At 38.3% G+C, this 26,856-nt stretch overlaps 1 protein-coding gene across 1 annotated transcript in view; it reads left to right on the forward strand.

Moving 5' to 3' along the window:
• Positions 1–26,856, forward strand: part of ppp1r9a (protein phosphatase 1, regulatory subunit 9A) — a 50,880-nt gene that overhangs the window by 18,756 nt on the left and 5,268 nt on the right. The window contains 14 exon segments of the mRNA XM_053675405.1: positions 2,072–2,204; positions 2,580–2,700; positions 4,110–4,214; positions 8,306–8,441; positions 15,829–15,981; positions 18,223–18,276; positions 20,394–20,623; positions 21,372–21,468; positions 21,930–22,080; positions 23,428–23,546; positions 24,638–24,701; positions 25,524–25,581; positions 25,864–25,915; positions 26,043–26,090. Coding sequence (XP_053531380.1) covers positions 2,072–2,204; positions 2,580–2,700; positions 4,110–4,214; positions 8,306–8,441; positions 15,829–15,981; positions 18,223–18,276; positions 20,394–20,623; positions 21,372–21,468; positions 21,930–22,080; positions 23,428–23,546; positions 24,638–24,701; positions 25,524–25,581; positions 25,864–25,915; positions 26,043–26,090 — 1,521 coding nt within the window.

Genomic DNA, 26,856 nt, shown 5'->3' on the forward strand with positions numbered 1-26,856 from the left:
ATCTAAGAGTGAGCAGCTATTAAGTTCCACAAAGATTAAGTTTTCCGTTTTTTTAATTGCCATTCTGTGTCAGTTTTGAATTATGTTAAGTATCATGATGTACAGTATTCTGACCATATTTCTCTGCCCTGGGCTTTAGTGTTTGCTTTTCGTGATAAATGTTTGATACTGTTGCCATTTTTCAATAAGAGTTAATGTATGAGCCTATATAAAAAACTCTATGACACTAAAGCGGAATTTATTATTTTTCCCATCTCCGCTTTTTATGTTAATTTCATAAACTCTTAGGCCACCTTTTTCCTTACCTTTTTTGTTTGTTTGTTTTTTCCAAGCATGAACGTGTCAACTTTAAAGAACTATTTTCAGTGAAAAGAACAAGGAGTTCTGTAACACGTCACCGAGCGCTGATTTGAACATAATTGTGTCTGTCTAGGACAGAAACAAGTGAGAGCCAATTCTCTGAAATGGCAGACTACTGGACGATTCCTTATAAACACTGCATAACAGTGCACCTTAGAGAATTGAGGCAGGTTTAAAGGGAAAGGGGTAGCATTGATTCACTGTAGTTTTTAGTTTTTATATCTATAAACCTATTTCATTTTTAAAAGCGTATTTGCTTCAGAACCTTTTCCCATTTGTGTATGCAGTGGGTTAAAAAGATTGCCTCCTGGCCCATGGTGCATTGTGCAAGATAAAACACTGATTTAATTCACAGGACTACACAGAGTGCAAAGAGTTTGTCGAGTGTAAGACTATAGCAATGTACAACTGCAGTTTTAGTATAACGACAAGTTCAGGATGTTACAATAAAAAAAATACAGTATTTTAGCCAACTACAGTTTTATTTGAATGTAAAAAAACTAATTTCGATTAGGATGTGTTTGTTAATGGCCAGTAGAAATAGATAAAACTTTAACAGTTGCAACACATTTCAAGAGGTTCTTTTAGGTCATAAACCTTTTCATTGGATCATTGGATGGCGTCCTCACTGAAATATACATAAACATAAACAGGATGTTTATACAAATACAAATAGGCTTTTTTTTTTAATGTCCACCAGCTAATGCAAAATGTCCTAGATCAAACTGAGATTATTGGTCATGAATTGAAACCTTTACTATTAATGTAATATTATATTTGTTATAATGTTCAGCATAATAAAATTCGGATTCATTTTGTGGTTTGTAGCCACATTGTTAATTTTTGTGGCTATGGTTTGTTACTTTTGTTGCACGAGAGCCCAAGTAGCAGAACAAACCAGTATAAGTAAATACAAGAGATGGATCTCTTTAGCCATTTTTCTATAGTTAAAAAAACCATGAAACACTGATGGAAATACACTGAGAAAGATGGCTGTTAACCACTTGCCTGCATCATGAGCATAGATGTAGTATTTCCTGTTTATGTCAAAGCATGCTTCTGATTGGCTGGTGATGGTGAAATGTCACTTTTTGTGTAAGAAAGTTGTGATCTACAGTCACTTTATGCACAACTAGTTATGATATGCGTTAATATATGATTTAGGGCTCCGTATACACCCGGACTTAGGATCAGCTGGTGCAGCTGGCTGCAGGCGAGCAAGAAGCTTCTGGTCTTTGCTGTGGCACGAGGGTGAGGTCAGTGTGAAATGCCATGGGTGGGTGAGGATTCTCTGCATGACGGGTCCTTCACACTACACTGCTCACTGCCATCACTTACCCTGACGGGATGGGAAGTGACTGTTTGTGCTTCAGATGCTGAGTTTTTTTGTGGGGCAAATTCAGTGCACAAATCAACAGTGACAACATTTTCCACTTCCCTCGTATCAGTCCAATGCTCATAATTCCTTTTTACCACCCATCATTTTTAGTGTCGTATATTTAAAGTAGACCATTGCTCACTGGAACTGAAGACCTAGTATGATTGTTTTATGAGCTACTCCACAGATCTTAAAATGGCAGTACCGGCAACCCCTCAGTGATTTATTGCACCACACATGCCAGACTTTTGGAGGCTGGAATAAAGATAGTCATGGTTGTGCTTTTTACTGACCTCAGTAGTGAGATAATGTTAACATGTTTTTTCCCCCCAGGTTTTTAATACCTACTCAAACGAGGATTACGATCGCAGGAATGAGGAGGTGGATCCAGTGGCGTCCTCAGCAGAGTATGAACTGGAGAAGAGAGTGGAAAAACTGGAACTTTTCCCAGTGGAGCTAGAAAAGGGTGACCTTTTTTTTCTTTTTCTACTGCACCATACTGATTACAATGATTTACTGTTAGAGTTAGCATCCCAGTCAGGAAATCCCCGAAAATGTTTCTGGGTTAAGTGTACATAAGGCGGAAAATTACTCTGTTGTTGTGTGAAGGTCACTATGGGTGTTGGACGTGTTTTTTGTCCTAGACGTCTCAAATGAACTATTTACATAATTTATGCACATGCTGCATTTGAACATATTTGCCCTCCTTTCAATTTTATTTATTTATTTATTCAATATTTTCTGCAGCAACAGAACAGTCGAGCCTCATGATTTCGGACGCAGCCTATGAATGCTCGTTGTGTGTGTTTTTAATTTATTTGTTTACTTTTTTTCTATTCAGATGACGATGGTCTGGGGATCAGCATTATTGGCATGGGAGTAGGTGCAGATGCAGGCTTGGAAAAGCTGGGCATCTTTGTCAAGACTGTTATTGAAGGTGGAGCGGCAGAGAGAGATGGAAGGTAAGGACTTGGGAGAGACAAAAAGATGGAGGGTAAAAAGTGCAGAGAGAGAGGTTGGGGGATAAGTACAGATTCATAACTTCTGATCTGCACCACTGCGCCCTTTCCCAGACCTTTTTTCTCAGCTTGCTGAGATTAGCTCAGGACCTGAAATCTGAAGAGAGGCTTTATGGTGCTGAGCATGTAGAGAGGAACGGAGGGGAGGCCATCTTGTAGCAGGTTACCTGCTTAGCCTGGGTAACTTTAACTGCCACCAACAGGATTAAAGCAGAGCTAAGGAGCTTGCTACATGGGAATATTAACGGTATTGGGATCAAGTCTAACCACATGAGAACATGTGCATGGTATTAGTGTTGTGGGGACATGGGAGAGATCACTGTGCCAGTTTATTCCAGAAAAAAACATACAAGTAGTACCTTTCTGTCTCTTGTTGCCTGCAGAAGCTTGCTGAAATATGAGTGAAGATGCTGTCCGGAGGAGATTAGTGTGCGACTAGAAAGATCGCCCTCAGGTCTACGATTGTAGGAAGCCTGAATGTAATTTCCTCCACCCTTTATTTAGTCTTTGTCTGGCACTGTGCTGGTGTAATAACACAACTTTGGGCAAGATCTACTGAGGTCTTTTTGAGTTATCTGTAATTTCCACTCTTTCTCATAGAGCTGGTGATTACTAGCATGGCATTAAGGCACGGGTGAAGGTCGAGCTGTGTTTATGCCACACTCATAAGGAACACATTAAGATTCTGTCTTGCAAGCATTCTGCCACTTGCCTGTCTATATAATAGAGTGGATTTGCCAACAGCTTTGTATTCAGAAGGGGCCAGTGTATCGAGACACTAGTTTATCAAACAGCAAAGAAGAACAAAGTACAGCAGTTGAAGAGAAAGCAGCTGGAGGAAAAGGCAGTACTCAATAGTTTGTTGAAGTGGAGAGGCTTAACACACACCAATTTCCAGCTATTAACAACATTCATCCTGTCCTAACAACCCCATGCTATAACTGTAATTCCAGTAAAGTCATATCAAAAGAAAATACTGTACTATTTAAATTGCCTTTTGAATCCTTAGATTGTTCTCTGGGGTTATGTCTCTGAGAGCTACAGTAATGTGCAAAAGTTTTAAGCACATGCAAAGATATGTTGTAAACATAATTCAGCTTTCAGATATTCGACCAGTTAAATTAACGGTTTCAATTGTTCAAATTCATGGTGTTTGAATTTCATTTCAATTAAAATATTTACGTCTCTTTATTGCTTCCATATGTGACCAGCAGAAGTGACAAAATTGTACGGTCAGTCCGCAGAACAAACCTTTCGCCAAATAAGCCGAGAATCAATCCTGGATAGACTTGAATATTTGGGCCAAATATATAAATAATTTTAACCTACTCTCCTGCTTTCCTGTTTTCCAGGATTAAGGTGAATGACCAGATTGTGGAAGTTGATGGCACCAGTCTGGTGGGTGTGACTCAGAGCTTCGCTGCCTCTGTGTTGAGAAACACCCAAGGAGTGGTCAGGTAAGACTATCAAGTAATCCCAAAAAATATTACATAATAGGTTTTTTTTGTTTGTTTTTTAAAAATAAAAATATGTACTGTCTATATGAAATATTATAGGATAAATGGGATCTAGTCGTATAAACATGCATGTACACACACATTTCTGTGTGAAATGGCTTCTATTCTCTTTAATGTAGAACATTACTGTAGAATTTCAGCTGCTATTTTCTGCTTCTCCTGTGTGTGAGAAACACAAAGGCCGCAGTTCTCATTAGTGTACTGAGACGCCTTCAGACACAGAACAGAGTGGCTCTTTGTGTTAGTGAAGCAAGATTTCACTGAAAGAAAACACACTTTTCATAAACGCTAACGATGGCACAGCATGACAGGGATTTATTTTTACCCCAAAATCATCTTTAGAGTGTCCCCCCTGCTGTCTCTTTAATCACCTCTCTTCCTTAGCCTCTGCAATTCTCGCTTATATGTCAAGGATTAACAGCAGTGTGTATTCTTTAGAATAAATGTTGATGTTGCAGTTAAGAAATACATACTTGTTGAAGTTAGGATAAAGATTCATTAGTGAGAGGTAATTCTGCATATTTCTGCAACATCTCGGAAAGCTTCGTTCTGTTCTGGGTTAAGGTGAGCCGAAGCTGTTTTTTTTTTTTGTTTTGTTTTTTAAGCAAAAAATTCTTAGTTGTATAACGAGGTCAGTGGTCATTACTTCCTATGAAGGTCATATCTATATTAACCTATGAATACAGCAATGCACACCATGTTATTGTTAATTATGAAACTGCATTATGCTTTATAGCTACTGCATGTTTATGATGTATTATGAATTGTTAAAATAAGTTAGTAGTGTTCATAACACTTTATATCACCACTGTCAAAGATGCTCCCAGTTTGTTAGAGCATTTTATTTAGTCACAGACACACACTCAACTTTTTGAAACTAGTAACTGAATCTACATTATATACTTGTATAGAAGTTACTCACGTTTGGACATACCAGATTAAATATAGACATTTTGATAAAGGCTTATGGTGGAAATTTGTTTCTAAGACAAATATAAATAGTGAAGTTAATGCCCAGGATACATGAAAAGAACATCAGAAATACTGTTAAGAATTTAAAATATAAAATAGAGTTGATTTGTTTAACACTTACCTTGGTCATGTCATAATTCCATATGTTATTTCATAGTGTTAGTGTCTTCAATAATAGTTTCAACAAAGACCTTTCAGTACAGGCTATGCTAGGAAAATAATGAACGGCAGGGTGGTGTGATACGTTAACCTGCTGCAGTTGATTGTATAGGATGTCCCGAAAAGTCAGGAGCCAATGGGATTATGTTAAACAAATATGCAGATCTGAACAGGTCGAGAAAAATCCTCAAACACATGATACAGCTGCTGAAAAAATGCGTAGAGTTTAAGGGTGAACATGTAGAGCATTTGTTGCAAATAATAAATACAAAATTAAGTATATGTAGTTTTACTCTCATTGTTTCCTGACTTTTCAGACTCTCGTATTATACATAACAGAATGTCATCAAGTGCATTATGCTCGTGTCACACTAATTTGCACTTACACATTTTCATTTGCTGAAGAACGACACATCATACTTATATTCATAATCAGTGTTGAGGAAACATAACTTCTCTCTTGAACTTAATAAGATACTTCTACTACTACTACTACTACTACTACTACTATTACCATTACCACTGAAGACTTTCCAGTGATGGAAAAACGCTGATGTGAAGTCTCCTTCTATAAATCTTAAATAAACCTTCTTCCTAGAGAAAACATCACCACATCAAGGGTTATACATTTTTACCTTGTTAAATAACTTTTTTATTTGTTGTTCTATTTAAATTATGTGAACATCCACTGTACAGGTCCCTGTGAAATAGGAGTTACTATAGAAACAGTCATGTATTAACACCAGCTCCTTTATATAACCTTGTGATTTGACTTTCAGCTGGCACTACTGCTAGAGCTGCTGTTATAGAAAAATACATTAACACCTTCTGACCAATCAGAATGGAGAATTAATTCAGAACATTCAACAGAGCTGCTGTTATATAATGATTCATAATGCCTAATAAGCACTGGTAAAATGTAAATAAAAACTATAAAATAGTATAACACCATTATAAACACTTTACAATATGTAATGAATATGTTCATAGGACATTATAGATATGTCCTTCATAGAAAGTGTTACAGCCCTTTCTATTAAACATTTTGGTTCTTTTTTCTTCTTCTTTGATTTGTGCTCTCCTTCAGGAATTCCCCTTCTCGTATTGAGCGTGTCGCCTTGTGGCCCAGATTCTCCTGTCGTTCTATATTTAACCTAGAAATTAATCCACGTCTCAAACCACATCTACCTAAATGGTCACTGAATCTGACCGGTCAGATGTGTTAAAAGTGAAACTGAGGAATGATTTATTGGGTTGTGAGTCAGTGAGGATTTGTGAGCAGTTTGGCAAAAGAGGTTAAATGGCTCGCTTATCAGCCCAGTAAGCATGCTGCATCTGATGTGTATGTGTGAACACTGGCACACAGGCCAGTTTCCAGGTCAGCTCCGCTGTAGAGCCACAGGAGCAGTGAGCTGCCCTGAGGATTTGCTCGGCTGATATTTCAGATGTACCCCAGGGCTGGGTGCAGGTACAGAGCGATTAGGAGGTCCTCCTCCTGCTTTAGTTTCACACACTGGCAAGAGTTCACTTGGTACTTTCGGGAAATGAGCATAGATAATATTCTTAGTAGCTTGTCTCTTTTGATATTTGAAGTCTGTAGCAGAAGGTTTAATATAGGTTGCAGAATATAGAAGGAGATTTGACATGTGGCATTACAGCATTTTGACTGAAGACACCTGCAGGACAGGCCTGCCAACCTTCATGAAGTATGTGCAGGAACATTTTAACATCAGAGTATGCTAGTGCAAGTGATCGCTCAAAGATTCTCCTGGAAAAATGTCAGATGAGTCAGGTGACCGGAAAAGAAAAAAGGATTAAATATTCCTATGGTGACGTTTCATATTCAACACTTTACAAACGATTTTAAATTTTAGTGATCGTTTAAGAGTGATAAAAAAAAATGCAGGGTTTTTTTTTTTTTTTACCCTTTGCTCTGCTGTACTGGACACAGTTCATATGTCTTCAAACAGTGTGAGCAGCAGATCAACAGTGAAACATTTTGGCCGTGTAGAAGTATTTCACAGATTTTATGAGTGACATTAGAAAGGAGATTGGTAAAAGGATAATATGGAAAATACACCGTAAGGTTTTTACATAACTACGCATTATTGCTTTTCAGGGTTTGCAGGTGTGCACCTCTAAATTATATACAGTTTATTTGATGTATAATGCTCATATCCTTCCAGACATACATCTTACCTTGAGCCTGGAAGTGCCCACTATAAATAAATAAATAAATAAAAATAATTTTTAAAAAAAAATGTAATGTCAACACAGGAGAAGAATGTGCTGCTACTGAGATCAAGTGCGTTTCTGTGGGAAAAGAGCTTGACATTTTGTGCCAGCAGAAATTTTAAATGCCCTTTTGATTTATTTTCATGATTAGTTCCTTACTATTAGCTATTGAAGTCTGTTCGGAACATATCGATTTCAGAATGTTAGTCTTTTTCAGTTGAGTGAATTCTGTATTTGTTTTCTCATAATTTTCCCCTGGCTGGATGGGATTGAGTATATGGGGCAACATTGGGTAAATCATTTAAAGAGAGAATCTGAGAATCACAAGACTGTCGACTTGTGGTCAAAAAAAGGGGGAGATTAATCCTTAATCTCCCCTTTGCTAGTTTAGCACAAACTCCCATTTTAAACCACTGTTGACAGAGGGTTTAGGAGTAATGTGTACTGGAGTGGAATCCATATAATTTTATTTGCTCCTTAAAATATTCATCATCTAGATTTACTCTGATTTCTTTTCATTCTGTTGTTTTTAATAGCAGTGTACTTTTTAAGCATTAAACCACATTCTGTAGACACACACACACACACACACACACACACACACACACACAGCAGAGAAATATCCCCACAACAGCCTGCTAATTGGCTGTTTGATCTTTGTGCAGGTTTGTGATTGGCCGGGAGCGTCCAGGGCAGGAAAGTGAGGTAGCTCAGCTGATCAGTCAGACTCTGGAGCAAGAGAGGCGTCAGAGAGAGATGATGGAGCAGCAGTATGCACAGTATGATGCTGATGATGATGAGGTAAGCCTTAGTGCAGTACTTCTATCCCTACGACTGGTCTGTGCATGTCATAGTCTGCCTGAACCCTGAATAAACCTGAATAACCATGCCAAAGACCACTGAGACCGATGCATAACATAATGTTTGCCATCCACCCTGGCATTCTTACATTGTTTAAAGTTTTTATTATTATTATCATTATCCACACATTATCCAAAAGAGACAAAAAAGTCTAGGTTTTGATCAAAATTGGCATCTCTACTTTCAGAAATCAATATATTTCACCAAAATGATTTTTGGTATTTCCTTGCTAAATAAATGCTCCTGGTATCCTTTTACACCACAGTCAGAATGAAAGCTTTTAATATAATTTTCTCTGTTTTCACTTTTGGGGATAACCAGACTTTAATACTATAACTTCTGATTGAAGATACATGCAAAAGAGAAACATAATTCAGTCAAGGAAACTTTCTTTCCCAGGCTGCCACACATATGCATAGATCAGTCCCTCTAGGATTTCTCAATTTTGAAATAGCAGAAATTAAAGCAAAATCAATTATTCAGGGGAACATGCAATTTTTCAGAATTCCGACAGATTTTCCGCAGATTTGGGCCAAGACGCGTCATGTGACATCATCACAACATGCCATGTGATGTCATCACAATGCGCATTCAGTCAAAGCTCCCTTCAATTCACGTGTGTTGAACATGAGTACAGCGAAAAGGTCTTACTTACCAGCAAACATCACTTTGAAATTTCAGTTTCGCCAATTCAAGTAGTTTTTTGCAAAAAAAAAAAAAGCCACAAATTGCATCGCAAACTTTTGAAAAAAGCTGTAGAAAAATCAAGCATTTTTGGCCGCAACGATCACAAATAAAATTTGCGAAATTCTGTATGGATTGATATATTAAGTGAAAAAAGACTCTTTGGTCAGTCACACAGCAGTGAATACAAAATAATCTATAGTGAATGAAAGAATATATATTAATGTTTATATTGTAGGTACCGTAGATCAGTTGTAAATAAGTTTTGGGTGTGTTGGAGCTGTATCACATGACAGTTAGGGACGCCTCATGCCAATAAACATACTGATTGGCGTTTTTCAAAAATCTCCGGTTTCTTCCATTCACTCTAAATAAACTAAAGTAAAAACCCAAATCTGTGAAAAGCAACCTTGGGAAAAAAATGTTGTTTGAGAGATTAAACTAGATACATCATGACAAAAGCTTTGCTGCCAAGTCTACGTCTTATCAAAGCATGTTAGTAAGTGTGATACCAGTTATAGTATGTATTTTTTTTATTGCAATGTGTATACAGTGAGGGAAAAAAGTATTTGATCCCCTGCTGATTTTGTACGTTTGCCCACTGACAAAGAAATGATCAGTCTATAATTTTAATGGTAGATTTATTTGAACAGTGAGAGACAGAATAACAACAAAAAAATCCAGAAAAACGCATGTCAAAAATGTTATAAATTGATTTGCATTTTAATGAGGGAAATAAGTATTTGACCCCTCTGCAAAACATGACTTAGTACTTGGTTTAAAAACCCTTGTTGGCAATCACAGAGGTCAGACGTTTCTTGTAGTTGGCCACCAGGTTTGCACACATCTCAGGAGGGATTTTGTCCCACTCCTCTTTGCAGATCTTCTCCAAATCATTAAGGTTTCGAGGCTGACGTTTGGCAACTCGAACCTTCAGCTCTCTCCACAGATTTTCTATGGGATTTAGGTCTGGAGACTGCCTAGGTCACTCCAGGACCTTAATGTGCTTGTTCTTGAGCCACTCCTTTGTTGCCTTGGCCGTGTGTTTTGGGTCATTGTCATGCTGGAATATCCATCCACGACCCATTTTCAATGCCCTGTCTGAGGGAAGGAGGTTTTCACCCAAGATTTGACGGTACATGGCCCCGTCCATCGTCCCTTTGATGCGGTGAAGTTGTCCTGTCCACTTAGCAGAAAAAAACCCCCAAAGCATAATGTTTTCACCTCCATGTTTGACGGTGGGGATGGTGTTCCAGGGGTCATAGGCAGCATTCCTCCTCCTCCAAACACGGCGAGTTGAGTTGATGTCAAAGAGCTCCATTTTGGTCTCATCTGACCACAACATTTTCACCCAGTTGTCCTCTGAATCATTCAGATGTTCATTGGCAAGCTTCAGACAGGCATGTATATGTGCTTTCTTGAACAGCGGACCTTGCGGGCGCTGCAGGATTTCAGTCCTTCATGGCGTAGTGTGTTACCAATTGTTTTCTTGGTGACTATGGTCCCAGCTGCCTTGAGATCATTGACAAGATCCTCCCGTGTAGTTCTGGGCTGATTCCTCACTGTTCTCATGATCAATGCAACTCCACGAGGTGAGATCTTGCCGAGGGAGATTGACAGTTCTTTTGTGCTCCTTCCATTTGCGAATAATCGCACCAACTGTTGTCCCCTTCTCACCAAGCTGCTTGGCAATGGTCTTGTAGCCCATTCCAGACTTGTGTAGGTCTCCAATCTTGTCCCTGACATCCTTGGAGAGCTCTTTGGTCTTGGCCATGGTGGAGAGTTTGGAATCTGATTGATTGATTGCTTCTGTGGACAAGTGTCTTTTATACAGGTAACAAACTGATATTAGGAGCACTCCCTTTAACAGTGTGCTCCTAATCTCAGCTCGTTACCTGTATAAAAGACACCTGGGAGCCAGAAATCTTTCTGATTGAGAGGGGGTCAAATACTTTTTTCCCTCATTAAAATGCAAATTAATGTATAAAATTTTTGACATGCGTTTTTCTGGATTTTCTTGTTGTTATTCTGTCTCTCACTGTTCAAATACAACTACCATTAAAATTATAGACTGATCATTTCTTTGTCAGTGGGCAAACGTACAAAATCAGCAGGGGATCAAATACTTTTTTCCCTCACTGTAGAGATTTGTTTCTTTTTTTTGAGTATGTACTCTTGCCATAATCTTGAATTTAATGGACATTACTTTCACAGGATCTGGTATAAGCGCTTTTCTTTGAGCTTAGACTAAAGTGACTGAGCTTGTTTTCCTGCCTGTCAGCACGCTCGTTTCTAGGAGCATTTGTTTCCATGCATTAGACTGAAGCACATTTCCATAATATGCAATGTGTTGCCATGGCACTAAGGTTCTATATTAGAGCTCTGATGATTGACTAGAGGGAAGGCTGAATCATCAGCCGTGATGCTGGGATAATTACATTTATAAGCTACGCGCAGTAAATTTTATCTTATGATTTGAATGGATAGGGACAGTTTAGCATAATAGCCAGTGGTTATTGCATTAGAGGTTAAAATGTGGGAATAAAGTTTTTTAAAGCTGCTATATGCAATGTTTGCAATCTTGCTAGCAGTCTGCAGGCTTAGCCATGGTAGGATTACCACAGTCCCATGCCCACCATAAAACCTCTTCCCAAACCCCCTTTCCTTTTGAAAAAAGAGATACTTGCACAGTGTAATGGTGCGATTACATCCAGATAAGGATCCATAAAGCGTCACAGTTGGCTCGGGAGCATCTAGGGATCCCCCAGGAGTAGCTGTGTGGGGCATGCCTTTGTTCCTTGCAAATTAAGCAATGCCTACACAGATAAACTTTGGTGTGTAGTTCCTTGGTTGGATCAAATTAAGCTACATCATTTTAAAATGACAATCAAGCTTCTATAAACAGCATCTATAAACTTTGTTGTGTACAGTATAGTGTCTCAGTTTGTGGGTAACAACAGACACCGGATTCTACTAAGTGAAATAATTAATTTGCATATGCAAATTATGTCAGAAATAAAGTGTGTACATTGTGTAGACATGCACGTATTTGTAATTTGGTACAGGCTGTGTGAAAGCTGGTGCATTGCATGGCTGTGTAATTAACAGACACATATATTGTACAACCAATTCTAAACAAACACATTCTACTGTGTGGAAACATGCTCAAACAGCCCAAAGATAAAACAGATAAAAGTATTTTTTATAGTGTGGTGCTCAGTTTTCCAGCATCAATTCAACAATCGAAATATGGAAATATATCTACAACCAGGTGTTTTAAAGCTCTTAAATGAGCTCGTTCACCATTGGATGGCTCCAATATTTACTTTTTTTAAAATTTTTATATCTTCTTTCTTACATTAAAACAGCTGAAAAATTCTCTTCAGAACTATGGCTTTTAATCTGCAAATTATTATTCTTTTAACACAAATAACAATGTGGGTTGTTTTTTTTATTAATGATGAAGGCACCCTCACGCCAAATTATTACCACCAAACCCTCCCTAAATTAAATTGTCTCTGTTTTGTTGTGGACAAGCCTTGAATTAAGTTTTAACCCTCTTACCCCTAAGTTCCCACAGTATTATGTCCCATAACCTATATTCACCAGAGAAACAGCACTGGGCCAAAATCAACATTTTAATTTTAACATTTTTAGGCCTTGAAACAACTTATAATAATGTATTTGTGTGATATTACTTTGAAAATGAAGCAGTTCAGTGTTTTTACTAAACTTAGAGCACAATTCTTAACTAGAGAAATTACGAAAAATGCTCGCTAAAATCCTTATACTCATTTAGAAGTACCATACGAGCATCAGCGTGGTCAATGCCTTTATAAATAATAAATAAATAAATGCATTTTAGCGCCAAAAGTCAAGTTTCCGGTGATAATCAGACCAGCAGGTAGTGTTTTCACAAATGCACAGAAATGGTCCTGTTATGACTCCAGACCCCTGCAGTGTCAGTCGCACTGGTTGATGCTGAAGATGAAGACGGATCAGGGTCTGAATCAGGAGAGTTTGCGTCTCTATCGGTTTCGGTTTCGGTTTCAACATCGCCTGAACTTTCACTGCTGTCACTATCTAGAATCCTCGCTCTCGCCTGTGTAACTGTGTATATTTTCCTATTTTCCACTGTTTTAGATGTACCTGTGTTCACTGTAGGTGTAACTTTAGCTGGAACACGATTAGCTTTTCGCTTTGGCATTTTTTGTTCACTTCTACTATTACACCAATATTCACGCCTGGATCAGCTTCATCGTAATGCCGGCGTAATAACGTCGTGACGTCATGACGTCGTCAACCTTCCGGATTAAAGAATAGTAATTAAATAAGTAAGGAATCATATCAGAGTAATGCCGGTACACCGGCCTTACGGGGATAACGTTTATAGTGTAAATCCTCTATATCGGCCTTACGAGGATTTGGCATAGACGACCAAGCCGGTATATCGTCCTTACGGGAATAGATCAAAGACGGGCAAGCCGGTTTTTCGGCCATACGGGGTAAGAGGGTTAATCATTCAGACATGCTCTGGTAGCAATACCTAACATTACTTACACTTGTTTTATTCTTCTTTTACCACAATAATTTGCCAAAATGAATTATTTTATATTTATTTAAGAAGACACATTGTACTTGGAATGCTTTTATGGTTATTTTTTAATGCTGTGAAACATGTTTGAAACAAGTTACTTATGGTATAGCAGCTATAAACAGTCGTTTCCTCACCATTCTCATCATTTTTCTTTCTCTTGTAGTTAATAAGCCAAAAAATGTTACTGAGAAACCATAAAGCCCTTCATCCTGAAGACAGCCCTGTGTCAGAAAGCTTAGCTGGGAGACTCTTTCCATAAAAAGTCTCCTTACAGAAAAATTCACACTCACTTTTAAATCTGTTTATGTGGATTTAGGACATATATTTCCTACAGAAGTACCCGTGTTATATTTGTAGTATAGAATCCACAGCAATCACAGCATCAGTTATAGCACCTTTAATGTACCATTGATTTGTTAAGGGGACATTGTTTTTCTTTTTGTCTGTATCTTTCACCTGGAAAAGTGAATGTAGTATATCTTTCAAACTTATTTAAGCAACATAAAATTAACTTGAATACATTTTAAAGGAGTACCACCCCAGTTCCACCCCAGTGACGGTACACTTTACTAGTAATCGTGCTGTATTTGTCTGTGGAGATGTCCACTGGTATTTATATACTGGCTGTGCAATGTATTTTGGTGGAAATGGTTAGCATCCATTTTTATTTCATCAGAGTAATATGTTAAAATATCAGCCTGTCATGTTCAATATTTAAAGCCATGGATTTTCAGAACAGCATCATTGCAATGTCCTTATATAATAACTGCAATGATTTGTAGTTATATTGGAGACTGGGATAAGTGCTTAGTGCAGCTTTTTGAGATGCAGAGCAGGATTTTGTAACAGTGGGGGTTTGAGCTGTGCCCTGTCGCATCCCATTGGCCTGCGAGGGCATGTTTAAGTGAAGAAGAGTATGTTGGCTTGTCTTTGTGTGTGTGTGTGTTTGTGGGTGTGTATTACGGTTACACAAATGAGTGTTTATGAGACTACTGCTGAGAAAGCACAAGTCGTGATGTGGCACGTGCGTCTTATTTTTGTGATTTAAAGAAGTGAAAACTCCTGACTATGTAGCAAAACCTGAAAAAACAGGGGTAACACTACACCTAATCCTAATCCTTTTGGGATCAGCAAGATGGTCCTAACAACATCCTGAAATTTACTGTATATTATTATTTTTTTCTTCTAGTTTTTTTTAAACTGAAAGGGTGATATAATTGCTCAGTAGTTACTAAGGATGAGGTTAAGGTTGGATTTAGGTGTAGACATGCCGTTAATTAGCTGCATGAATAATCCTCACAAGTATAGTAAGACAAACAATGGATTCTATTAACGACCGGGGTTATATCAGGTGAAGGAACATCCTGGAGTGTTTCCCCGAGCGCACAAATCTCCTTTCAGCTTTCAAAGACAGGTGCATTGAGATAATCGGCTGTGAGTAGGCTGTGTTACACACTAACTAATTGAACGTGACACTGCATAACGAACTTGCCCTACTGAGCAGGTCAATGTGGGTGGAGACTGTTACTCTGTACTCTCTTCTACGAGCATGTGTTTATTGTTATCGTACGTTGTCACTTTGCATGTATGCACGTGAGAGAAAGTAGAAAATTAGAGGTACAATCTGGTTCTGGTTACAGCTGCAGAGTTGGATTACAGGCTGTCCACTGCCATAATCCATAATGCTAGTTTGTTTTGCAGTTCCTCCACCAGAGCATAAGTTGTTGTTACCGGTTCTGACAGGGTGTTAGGATGAATGACTGATTTAGTTAATTATCAGTATTAACACTCAGGGGCTTTATGACTGGACTGGCACCTTGTCCAGGGTGTACCCTGCCTTGTGCCCAATGCTCCCTGAGATAGGCTCCAGGTTCCCCGTGACCCTGAAAAGGATTAAGCTTTAGAAGATAGATGGATGGATGGATGGATGGGCTTTATGACCAAGTTGCTCAGATACACATAAAAACCCCCTCAGGAGCCATCCTTTAATTAGCACTTGTGAAATCTACCTGTGTCCATGAACTTCCTCTCTTATGCTTGTCTCAGACAGGAGAGTACGCCACAGATGAGGACGAGAACGTGGGACCTGGCAGGACGGACAAAGACGTAACCATTGAGGTTTTTGACTTGCCTGAAAACGAAGACCTCATCTCACCATCGGAGCTGGATGCCACCAAACTCTACCAGAAATTCCGAGAGGTAGGCAACAAGCTTCAAGTGCATTTCATTGAGAGTAGACTAGCAAGAGGGAATTCTTGAAGAGTAGGGATACATCGATACAGTTCTTTTCAGACCAAGCACAAGTACGAATATGATTTTTGGTACTTTTCAATACCAATACCGAATAACCGACATCGTATTAATCGGTCAGAGACATCATGGAAAATTCTATTTAGTTCTGTTTATGTAGTGGCCATGAACAGCGCATATGTTCATTTGATTTTAAATGAAGTGCAGTAGCTAACTACATCAGTTATATTGAGTCAAGTAGGGTTGCAGTGGAGAACAGGTTTTGTTTCACAATGGAAAAACACCTCTGTACAGCTGTAAACAAAATACGTTCATGCCCTCAATCAGTCCATCCAGGATTTGGCATAATTGCTTTGTGATTTGTGCGGGCAAAATTGCTGCTGTTTTTTTTTTTTTTTTTTAAATTTGTGATGCAATTCGAATAGGCGAAATTGCAATTGCACAAAATTGTTTTGCCTTCACAAAACAGAGATACAGTAAATGAGACCTTTTAGAGGGCTTTGGCTGCGTGCACGTTGTGGTTATGTCACATGTTGCATCTTGGCCCAAATCTGTGGAAAATCTGTGGTCATTTTGAAAAATTGCAAGCTCCTCCAGATATTGCATAGTTTGCTTGAATTTATGCTCATTTCTGCAACCACAAAATCCTGGAGGGACTGACCAATAGTGGCTGATCTTCAAGAATAGCACATTGGGTAAGAGCTGCTGTTTACACTCACCTACTGTAGCTTTGCCTGTAGACAATTATTTCTTACCTAGCCAGCATTTACTGCAGCATTGGTTGGTGTCATGTGCTGCTACCAATTACCTCCTTGTGCCAAGTTTTATCAGATTACTTGTACTGTAAAAAGATACTGTAGTTCCTCCTCTTACATCCTATTTTCACAGAGCACAGTTTGCAGTCTGCTTTGCTTTGATTGCCATTATTAATGGTGAAATTTGTTCAGATCACAGTCATCTCTCTTCATTAGTGTGGCAGCATACATGAGGCTTACATCACATACAGTACTATCATGTGGTATTGGATTGGAGCGTTTAATATTACAAGTATGAGTAAAGGATGCTGATATCTAATACCAGTATTGTTATCTTCATCTCCCTCCACTACCATCTTCATCTCCCTCCACTGGCTTCCTGTAGCTGCCCGCATCAAATTCAAGGCCTTGATGCTCATGTACAAGACCTTGTCTGGAACAGCACCTCCCCTACCGCAACACCCTCCTTGAGGTTTTTGTTCCCTCACACAACCTGCGATCAGTTAACGACCGACGCCTGGTAGTGCCTTCTCAGCGAGGCATGAGGTCCCTTTCCAGAACCTTCAAACCAACTGTCCCTCAGTGGTGGAATGAACTTTCAAGCTCAATCCGGACAGCAGAATCTGTCACTATCTTCAAAAAAGACTAAACCTCTTCCGTGAACAACTAATTAACCCCTAACTTGCCCCTTCCCCCCTTTTATTTATATATATATATATATATATATATATATATATATATATATATATATATATATATATATATATATATATATATATATATATATATATATATATATATATATATATATATATATAATAAAAGAACTGCACTTACACGGGCTCTTACATCTCTACTCTGTGCATTTTGCTTCTCTACAACTCAATTAAAATCTTGTATGGTAGCACTACTTGTATTGATCTCTGCTTGATACATCGCTTTGCTCGTATTTCCTCATTTGTAATGCGCTTTGGATAAAAGCATCTGCTAAATGAATAAATGTGAAGTGATGCAAAACAAACTGTACTGAAACTGTGCAGTAAACTTGTGTTTTAGTGTTCGCTGTATTCAAAGATAAGTTCTGCAAGTGATTTTCACACAAAATCCTACTTGCGCCCATTCATCCACGCTACACTTCTTACAGTTCAGTTCAGTAAATGTGCTGCCTTATACTTGAGGTTAAATTAAAAATCCCAGAATCCCTGTGAGGCCTCTCTCTCCCGCACTGTTTTTTTTTTTTTTTTTAAATTTCATCACTGCCTTTCTCTATCGCTCTTATACTTCTGTGTATCCTGAATGTGAGATAGTGGGAGGGAGAGTGTGCAGGGTTGCAGAGGACATCTCCCTCTGTCCTAACCATTAAATCATCTTCACTCTCTTCCTGTCTCTCTCTCTCTCTCTCTCTCTGTCTCCTTTGCTCTCTTTCGGTCCACAGCTACAGATCAAGCACAGTGTTACTGAGGCTGAGATACAGAAACTCAAGAGCAAGGTAGGAACTTGGGTTTTCCATACAATTGATATGCATTCAGTTTCATTCAGTGTTTGTTTCTTTGTAGGAAGCTTGAGATATTTTCTAAGACTCATGTATTCTTAATGCATTTATAACATACTGATTATAGGTTTATATACTTTATAAAGTGTATATATATATATATGTATATATATATATATATATATATATATATATATATATATTAGTTTCTTAGTGTAAATTTACATAATGCATTGTAATAACTGTTCATAAATGCATTGCAGACATGTTTTATAATGCACATTTACAGCACTGTTGATTAATTTTCTATAGCAGCAGATCTGATTGCAGTTCCAGCTGCAAAGCAAATCACACGTTTATATTAATGAGCTCCTTCTTATATATTATTTATCGTGCTAATGTTTCTGTAGTAACAGCTCATTCCACATAGACAGATGAAAAATGTAGTTGTTGATGTGGTAAAGTTTTCTGAGAGATTTTACTTAACATTTTTAGAAGGAGTCTCCAGTGTCAGAGCAATCTGTAACACAGGAAAGTCTTTAGGATGGAGGGCTTTCCTCTTTCTGGTCTCTCAGCAGCATGGCAAGCTTTTTTTTTGTCTTCTTAACATCAAGAGACAGAAAAAAGCGAGGTTATTGAGATTATGAGATTAGGATACCGTTTTTTTTTTTTTTAATTTTCAGACTGAGTATGAGTTCATGTTTTTTGGTTCTCATAGATACTGATCTTATAACCTACTGAGTATTAAGTAGTTATCATCCTGGAACAATGCAGCTGAATTTATGTTGGGTGGTGCTGTGTGCTGCCAGAAGTGAACTCCCCGTGCTGAGGATTATGTTATTATGAGTTTGAACAGTATCTTTAATAGAGAGCATGAGGGCGACTGACTAGTTCAGTATCAGCAAACAGGGTCATTAAAATGAGTGGAAGGTGCCATGAATTGCTCTCTGACTCATGAGCAATGTATAGACCCTTGCAATGTTGGTATTGCAGCACTTTTATACGAGTATGAGTAAATAAGCACAGTATTGCGTTTATATCCTGGTATACTAGTGTTTGGTATTGATGTGTTCCTAGTAATTATTGTTTATTAGATGTTATAAAGGAAACGACAACAGAAACTAATTTGTTTCATGGACATACTACAATAACTAAAAAAGGGTTAGTGTCTGCAGTGTCGGCGCATAGGGACATGCTGTTATTGGAAAATAAGCAACTTAACAACATAATCAACAATACACAGGCTCTGGTAAAGTTTTCAGTTTTTTACTTGGATGAAGATAGCACCTGCCTTATTATTTTTATTATTATTTTTTGCTGATTTCCTGTTTGTGAATCACCATATGAATGTGATTTTCTTTCTCCACCTAAAGTCTGTAAAGGTAGCTTGTAAATTGTGTAAATTGTGCAAGCATTTACTCTTAGGTAAAGGATTACCTGACTACAGACTTCAAGTCCTTTACTCATCTAATTACTTTTCGTAAAAGATTTTTGTATCTCATCTTTATGTATGATGAATTTGTGCTTTTGTTTGATTGTTTCTTAATTTTGTTACTCTAAACCGGAGTGTTTCCTCTGATTTTTGTCTTTAGCAGGGGATTTTGCAGGAAGTGTCATTTAAGACTTAAAGGCTTGTGTTCAGAATGGATAGATTAAAACATAGTCAGGTTCAGAATTATTGACACCCTTCATCAAAAAATAATAATATGCGACAAGTGAAATATCGAATTTAAGCGTATGAAGATACTGTAGTTTCACTTTTTCAAAATTTAAGGTATAAAGTATATTTGAAGAAGCATGCTCTAAAAGTAAAAAAATAAAATAATAATTTATAAAGAATACTGGATATTCTCAATGCAAAACATTTCGAGCTCATTTATATTCTTAGCTTTGCACTCTTTAATCCAGATCACAGATTTTCAACAGCGGATCTGGAGACTGCATTGATTTGTTTTTTTTCTCACAGCTTGTTCTCTGCTGTTTATAATACTTTTCTCTTGAAGGGTGCCAGTAATTCTGGAGTTGGCTGTGCTAGTATGATTATGTTGTGTTTATTGATTAAATCCCTCCTTCTCTCTCTCTCTCTCTCTCTCTCTCTCTCTCTCTCTCTCTAGCTGGCGGCAGTGGAGAAAGAGAAGGCCCGCTGGGAGCGAGAGAGAAGCCAACTGAAGCAGAGCATTGAGGATAATAAGGAAAGGATGTTGAAGCTGGAAAGCTACTGGATCGAGGCTCAGACTCTCTGCCACACTGTGAACGAGCACTTAAAGGAGGCTCAGAATCAGTACCAAGCCCTGGAGAAGAAATACAACAAGGCCAAGAAACTGATCAAGGATTTCCAGCAGAAGTGAGATCATCAGAAGAGCTTTCACATACATACTAGTGGTTTCAGAGAAGAAACAGAAGCTACCATTTATAATCATTACACACATGTCATTACTTAATCCACTGATCCCACACCCTAGGGCGGAGAGTTGGATTTAGCAGTTCATTCATTTTTGATGGTTATTTGTTTATTAGATTTGCATGGATATGAGAGACTTTAGATGTAAAATGTTTACAGGAGTTTTTAAAACTACTGAACAGAAAAAAAAGTGTTGCATATATTTGTAGCCATTGTAATGTCTTTCTGTGTGTGTGTGTGTGTGTGTGTGTGTGTGTGTGTGTGTGTGTGTGTGTGTGTGTGTGTGGTGTTGGATCTCATCGAGAGTACCATGGAGCTCAGTAAAGTGTGTGTGTGTGTGTGAGAGAGAGAGAGAGGTGAGAGAGAGACAGAGAGAAATTATCTTTATGGTCATGCCTATCATAACCGCTCTTATACAGCCTGACTGGCTTTAATTGTAGTTCCGCTTGGGGTAACATTGAAAAAGTGACCTGTGTCTAATCGCCAAGTTTGATGAGGGGAATAGGAGAGTTTATTCCAGCTCTAAAGTGGGGCTGTAGTAGGGTAATACTAAGACTCCTCAGATGCATGGCATCTGATTTGACTCTGCTCATGCTACCAGTGAACAAACCACACACACACACACATACAAACACGCACACGGGCACATAGGTGCCTGACCTTCAATTAAAAGTGTGTGGCTCGTTCTCAGGGAGGTGGAGTTTGCCCAGAGGGAAGAGGCAGAGAAGAAGAGACTTGAGGATGTGGAAAAGGCTCATTTAGATGAGATCCATGGGCTGCAAGTGAGGGTAATTATACACACACACACAAACACACACTCACACAAAGAGTTTATAAAGGGGTGTTCACAGCTGGCACAAATACTCAAATACCCAGGGTTTATCATGGGCTTATTTTAGGGACGCATCATCACTGCAGTTCCTCCTGTCTCTCCTGCTGCATATCCTGTTTAAAGTTCTTATGTATTGTTTATTAAATTGATATTTCTTTATTCATGCTCAACAACGATCAACGATTGAACAAAGGACTTGGAGTCTGGAAAAAAAGTGCAAGGCTAAGAGTGCTTAGACTTTCCAGGCTTTCCACTTTTAGGCCATAATGAGATGGTAGTGTGTTTCATGCACACCCCACTGTAAATGGAGATCACAGAGCTGTGTAATTCAGATCATGGCTGGGGAACAGTGTTGACAGTCAGAATGTAAATAACAATCTATAACCAACAGAATCTCACGTGTTTGTTTCTGTGCAGATTGCAGCGCTGGAGTCAGAGCTGATGCAGCTGATGAAACAAAACAGCATTCAGGTCAACAACAACAACAACAACAGTGTCAACAGTCACACACAGCTGAGTGAGAGAACTGGTGCGCCGCAGTGTCCTGAGAGACGCCTCACTGTAGGAGGTGAGCCATGAACACACAGCGTTGATGCTGTGCCAGTGTGACCGAGGAATTCGTTCATTACAGTAATAATTGTCTTAATTGTCTTTAAGGAAGACAACCTCCAACCAGACCGTCATGTACACACTCAACCTTTTTCCACTCAGGTTCTGGGGGCTCATTTTGAACTGTTTTGTGTAGTTTCCACTACAAAATTGTTATGTTCAGGGAGGAAAATGGTGATTTAATTAATTTGCATGACCACCAAGTTTTTAAGATTGTGGTTAAAAAAAAATTAATCAATGCTTCCAAGTGCGGGAAATAACTGATTTATTGTTTTTGTCCCAATAATTTTACTGTTACACAAATTATTGATAAACTGCAGTAAATTTGTAATTATCTTAAACCAACTGAAATGTAGGTGAGTTGTGTAAATCAGCACAAACACGGTCTCAGTGGAAAACGTAAGTCACATCTACACCTAAATGGTGTTATATGAACATAATATCAATTTGACAAAGACAAATGTGAATCCCGTAACAAGATGGCAGCTCTGTCATTAGTCTCCATTAGAGCCTTCTAGCAACCTTATTGGCACCTTTATGTTAAAGATCATGGATTTTCTATCACTTTGATCCACAATAAGCATGTCAGAAATCAAATGATAAAGATCTGTGTGTCCCTGATTGAGCTCTGTCCAACAGTACAGTAGCCAGTTGACAGTTAAGATGCCATGTTCGTTTGCATCTCTAATACTTGGGGTCTTAAAATACATTTCTGCCTTTTTGTTTTGAAGAAGTAATGTCATGACAAACCTTTTAACTTTAATTATATCTGTTTTTAAATACGTCTAATCTAGCAGGTTGAAAAGAGGAACATAAATCTCATAAGAATAAGATTAATACTTAAGTAGGACATATGAAGGAAAATAAATAAATACATGGTCAAGTTTATAGTTTCAGCTGTGTTTTTGCCATGAAGTTGCTTTTCCTGCTGGTACAGAGCATTTTACTCCTTACAAACGTGTTCATTCTGAGCCTGACAAAATAATGGAGATAAAGCCAGACAGGGCTGGAATACTGATTAAGATGTGATGTGAGCTGACTGAATGAGGTGGCTTAGAGGGGACGCTCAGACTTCACTCAGACATGCTCTTTAGAAGGCGTTCCCGTTGCCCTGTCAATGAGACTCTGTTTCATTTCACATTTTCTTGAACTCTTTATAGTAAAATGCCACGGGCTCATGAGCGACGAGTGAAGTCTGAAAGCTCAAAAGTCAGACCTTTTGTGTTTTCAAGTACAATACTGTTATTATGCTGTTAATGTATGGATGCTCTGTTGTGTAACTCCTGGCTCATGTTATGTGTGTCAGTGTCGGACGAGTGTGTAGGCAGTGACCTGGTGAAGGGTCAGACGCAGATATCTGGAGCCTCCAGAAGTGTACAAGACAGCGGCAGCTCTACCGAGGGCGAGGACGACCTCCAGCGGAGGGTAAGATACAACACAGACATTCATGGATGTGTGCACTGGACTGTGGATAAAGAGAAGTAGGACATGCGGACATAAACTGGACAACATATGGAGACTCAACAGGATGCGTTCTCAAAGAGAGAGAGATTTAAATATACAGCAGAACAAGTAATTACAAATTCTATATTTACTTGCTTTTCTATTTAATACCCACCTTCCCAGTTTTTCTAACAATTATATTCTCATTAGCATAATGATAACTGTCACTATGTGCTTTGAATGCTCTTAACATTATGTCTTGTTGAAAGTGTGTTGATGTGAGCCTATCATCATGCCTCTACATGACATGGCTAGTTCTTATGTCTTTAACATATTAATTGACATGCCTGAGCCCAAGTGACACTGATTTACTCTCCCTTGGGGTCAAAGCTTATTCTGAATTGCTGGTATAGGTTTAAAAGTAAGTGTTATTTAGGGCCTGTTGACCGGTCTTCAAGGGCATGAGGATATAAAAGCAACATCTAAGACACTCTTTAAGACTTTTCCGTGTTCTGTGTGAAGATCACAGTAACAAATAGCCTAATAATAATAGACCATGGCGAGAGCAAATGGTTCTTCATAGTAATACATCAGATGAAGTGTAGACTAGAGATAAAATTAGGTCAAACTTGTTTAAATCGGTTATTTTAAGGGTTTTTTTTTTCCAGATAAGTTATTACCTTCATGCTGCTCACTGATTAATGATCATTAACAAAGAAAATGACTTCATTATTTTAAGCTTAATATCTGATTATCATTTCTATCCATCATTTGCTTTAATGTTGTTGCTTCCACCCTGTTGCTTTCTGCTCTCAACAAACCATCCGCTGTAATTGTGTAATTGGTCCTTGTGAGTCGGAGAGCATGTGCTGCGAGCACTTTGCCGAAGAGGCACGTTAAGGGCACATATAGGGCACTCTTTTAAACCTTAAAATGAGAAATTGGACACCCTATGGCCTTGCAGACCTTGTTGATCCACATGTACCATTTGGGAATGGGAGACGTCTGTGGTAAAATATGGAGACGGTATCTTATTTTCTTCCTTTTCCAAGTCCCTCCTTTTTTCTCTGTAGAGTTCTCACATTCTCTCCGCTGATGTACCTGAGTCCATGGCCCCCAGGGTGCCTGAGAGTGCGGGTAAGTCTTCCATACATTCTCTAATCTTACAAAATATTCACGCTTACCTGTCAGACCAATGAATATTAATATGTGCTGCAAAGGCAACATCAGTTTCTGTCGATCATAGTATCAATATGACGTGCTTAATCAAACTACAGTATATTGAATATGATAATGGATTAAGGCACATAGATATTTAATGAAAGCTTGACGTTTGAGTGTGTCATGAAATCAAACTTGGCTATCAAGGATTTGAGACATCTTCAGGCAGAATAGCAGTTTTTAACATCATATTTGGTAAACTTTCTTGTTTGTCCACATTGGTTTGGTGAAATATAAAGTTGAGGTGTTAAAGAACACTATATGGCCAAAGGTATGTGGACCCTGACCATCACACCCATATGTGCCCATGAGGCATTTGCTGTTATGACCAGCTCCACTCTATTGGGAAAGCATTCCACTAGATTTCAGAGCATTGCTGTGGGGATTTGCCCATTCAGCCACAAGAGCATTAGTGAGGACAGGCACTGATGTTCAATTGAGAAGGCTTGGTTGGTGTTCCAGTTCATTCCAAAGGTGTTCAGTGGGGTTGAGATCAGGGCTCAGGTCACTAGATCTGCTGAACCTTGTTTGGGCCTTTTAGTTTCAGTGAAGGGAAATTTTTAATGCTACAGCAGACTTTCTAGACAGTGCTTCCAACTTTGTAGCAACAGTTCTGGGAAGGCATATAGGTGTGGTGGTCAGGTGTCCACATACTTTTGGCCATATAGTGTATTTAACATGATTGCAGCCTTAGAATGAGTGCCAAAGTTTAAAGTCTGAATTTTGGGCTCTCTGTAGGTCCTCCAGTGGTGTCAAGCCAAGATGAAAAATGCAGCAAGAAGCTTGTGGACGTGGGGTAAGATGAAGAAGAGAATTGTGGTTCACGGGTTGTGGAGAATTTCAAGACATATTAATGAAAAATCCAGCAGGATTATGATTTTATATCTAGTACAGGAATGGAAGGCAGTATTAAAGTTTATGTGGCTGAGAAATATGCCATATGGCCTAAGCAAACATCCCAGGAGAACACTACCATCATCTTCAGAAAGAAAGAAGTAAATTGAAATGTGGATAGGACGGAAGCTTCTGGACCATACATAACTGTGTATTCTTCTGTAAACTCTTTTCCACCCTCCAGCTCCACAGACCCTTCGATAGAGAAACCTAAAACAGAGAAACACTCAAGGAAGGTATGTCTTTTCATCAGTCTCCAGTTTAACTGAAAATGTAAAATTTAGTTTCACATGTTATATGTTGGTAATGTGAGTGGCTGGTTTTTTGAGCTGTGTAGACTAATAACATTTCTTTGGTTTACAGCAGAAATCTTTTTCATGGCCACACTTCTTCTCCTATTCATATAACTTGGTACTGTATCTGCGGTAAATCCAGAAATATGTCATAAACATAAACCCATTAGTTCCAATGTAATCGGAATGTTTGAAATCAGCTTTCTCTCTGCACCACATAAATCTGACACGAATCGAAGAGTTTAAAAGATTTTTTCTTGCAATTATTCTGCAGTTTTCTCAATAATAGAGACTTACTTTGATTTAAATCACAGACCTTTCCTCTTACAAATGACTTCTAATGGGATGGGTAAAAATGGATGGAAGGATGAAAATTTAAATAAATTTCTGCTTTGATGAAAATTGGTATTCTTGGAAGTCCTTTGCAAAATGAAACTGTGCAGCATATTACTTTAATAATGTCCTGTATAATGCTTGGCACTGAGGCCAGTGCATTATTTTAAAGGTAATATTAGTGATTTTGAAAAGAACAAATAATGTAGTACCAGGAAATAGTTTGTAGTTTTAGTTACTGAACTGTGTATTGAAATAATTAGTTTAGTCAATCTTACAATGCTGACAACTGACTGGGGAAAAAAAGCGCTAACATTGTGTTTTTAAAAAGAAAGCCTGTAAAAAAAAAAATCTGTAAAAATAGAACAGCCACAAAGGGGTCTTTGAGAGTCTAGACTTTCAGTCAATGTTATATTATTTATTAAGCTGTGAGGAGCATAGCCTGAAAGATTAGTGCATGCATGCACAGTCTCACACACACACACACACACACACACACACACACACACAATCACGTTTGTCTTACTGTCCTTGAGATTACCTTCCATTGA

This window comes from Ictalurus punctatus, chromosome 24 (genome assembly GCF_001660625.3).
Source record: "Ictalurus punctatus breed USDA103 chromosome 24, Coco_2.0, whole genome shotgun sequence".
Classification (NCBI taxonomy): Eukaryota; Metazoa; Chordata; class Actinopteri; order Siluriformes; family Ictaluridae; genus Ictalurus; species Ictalurus punctatus.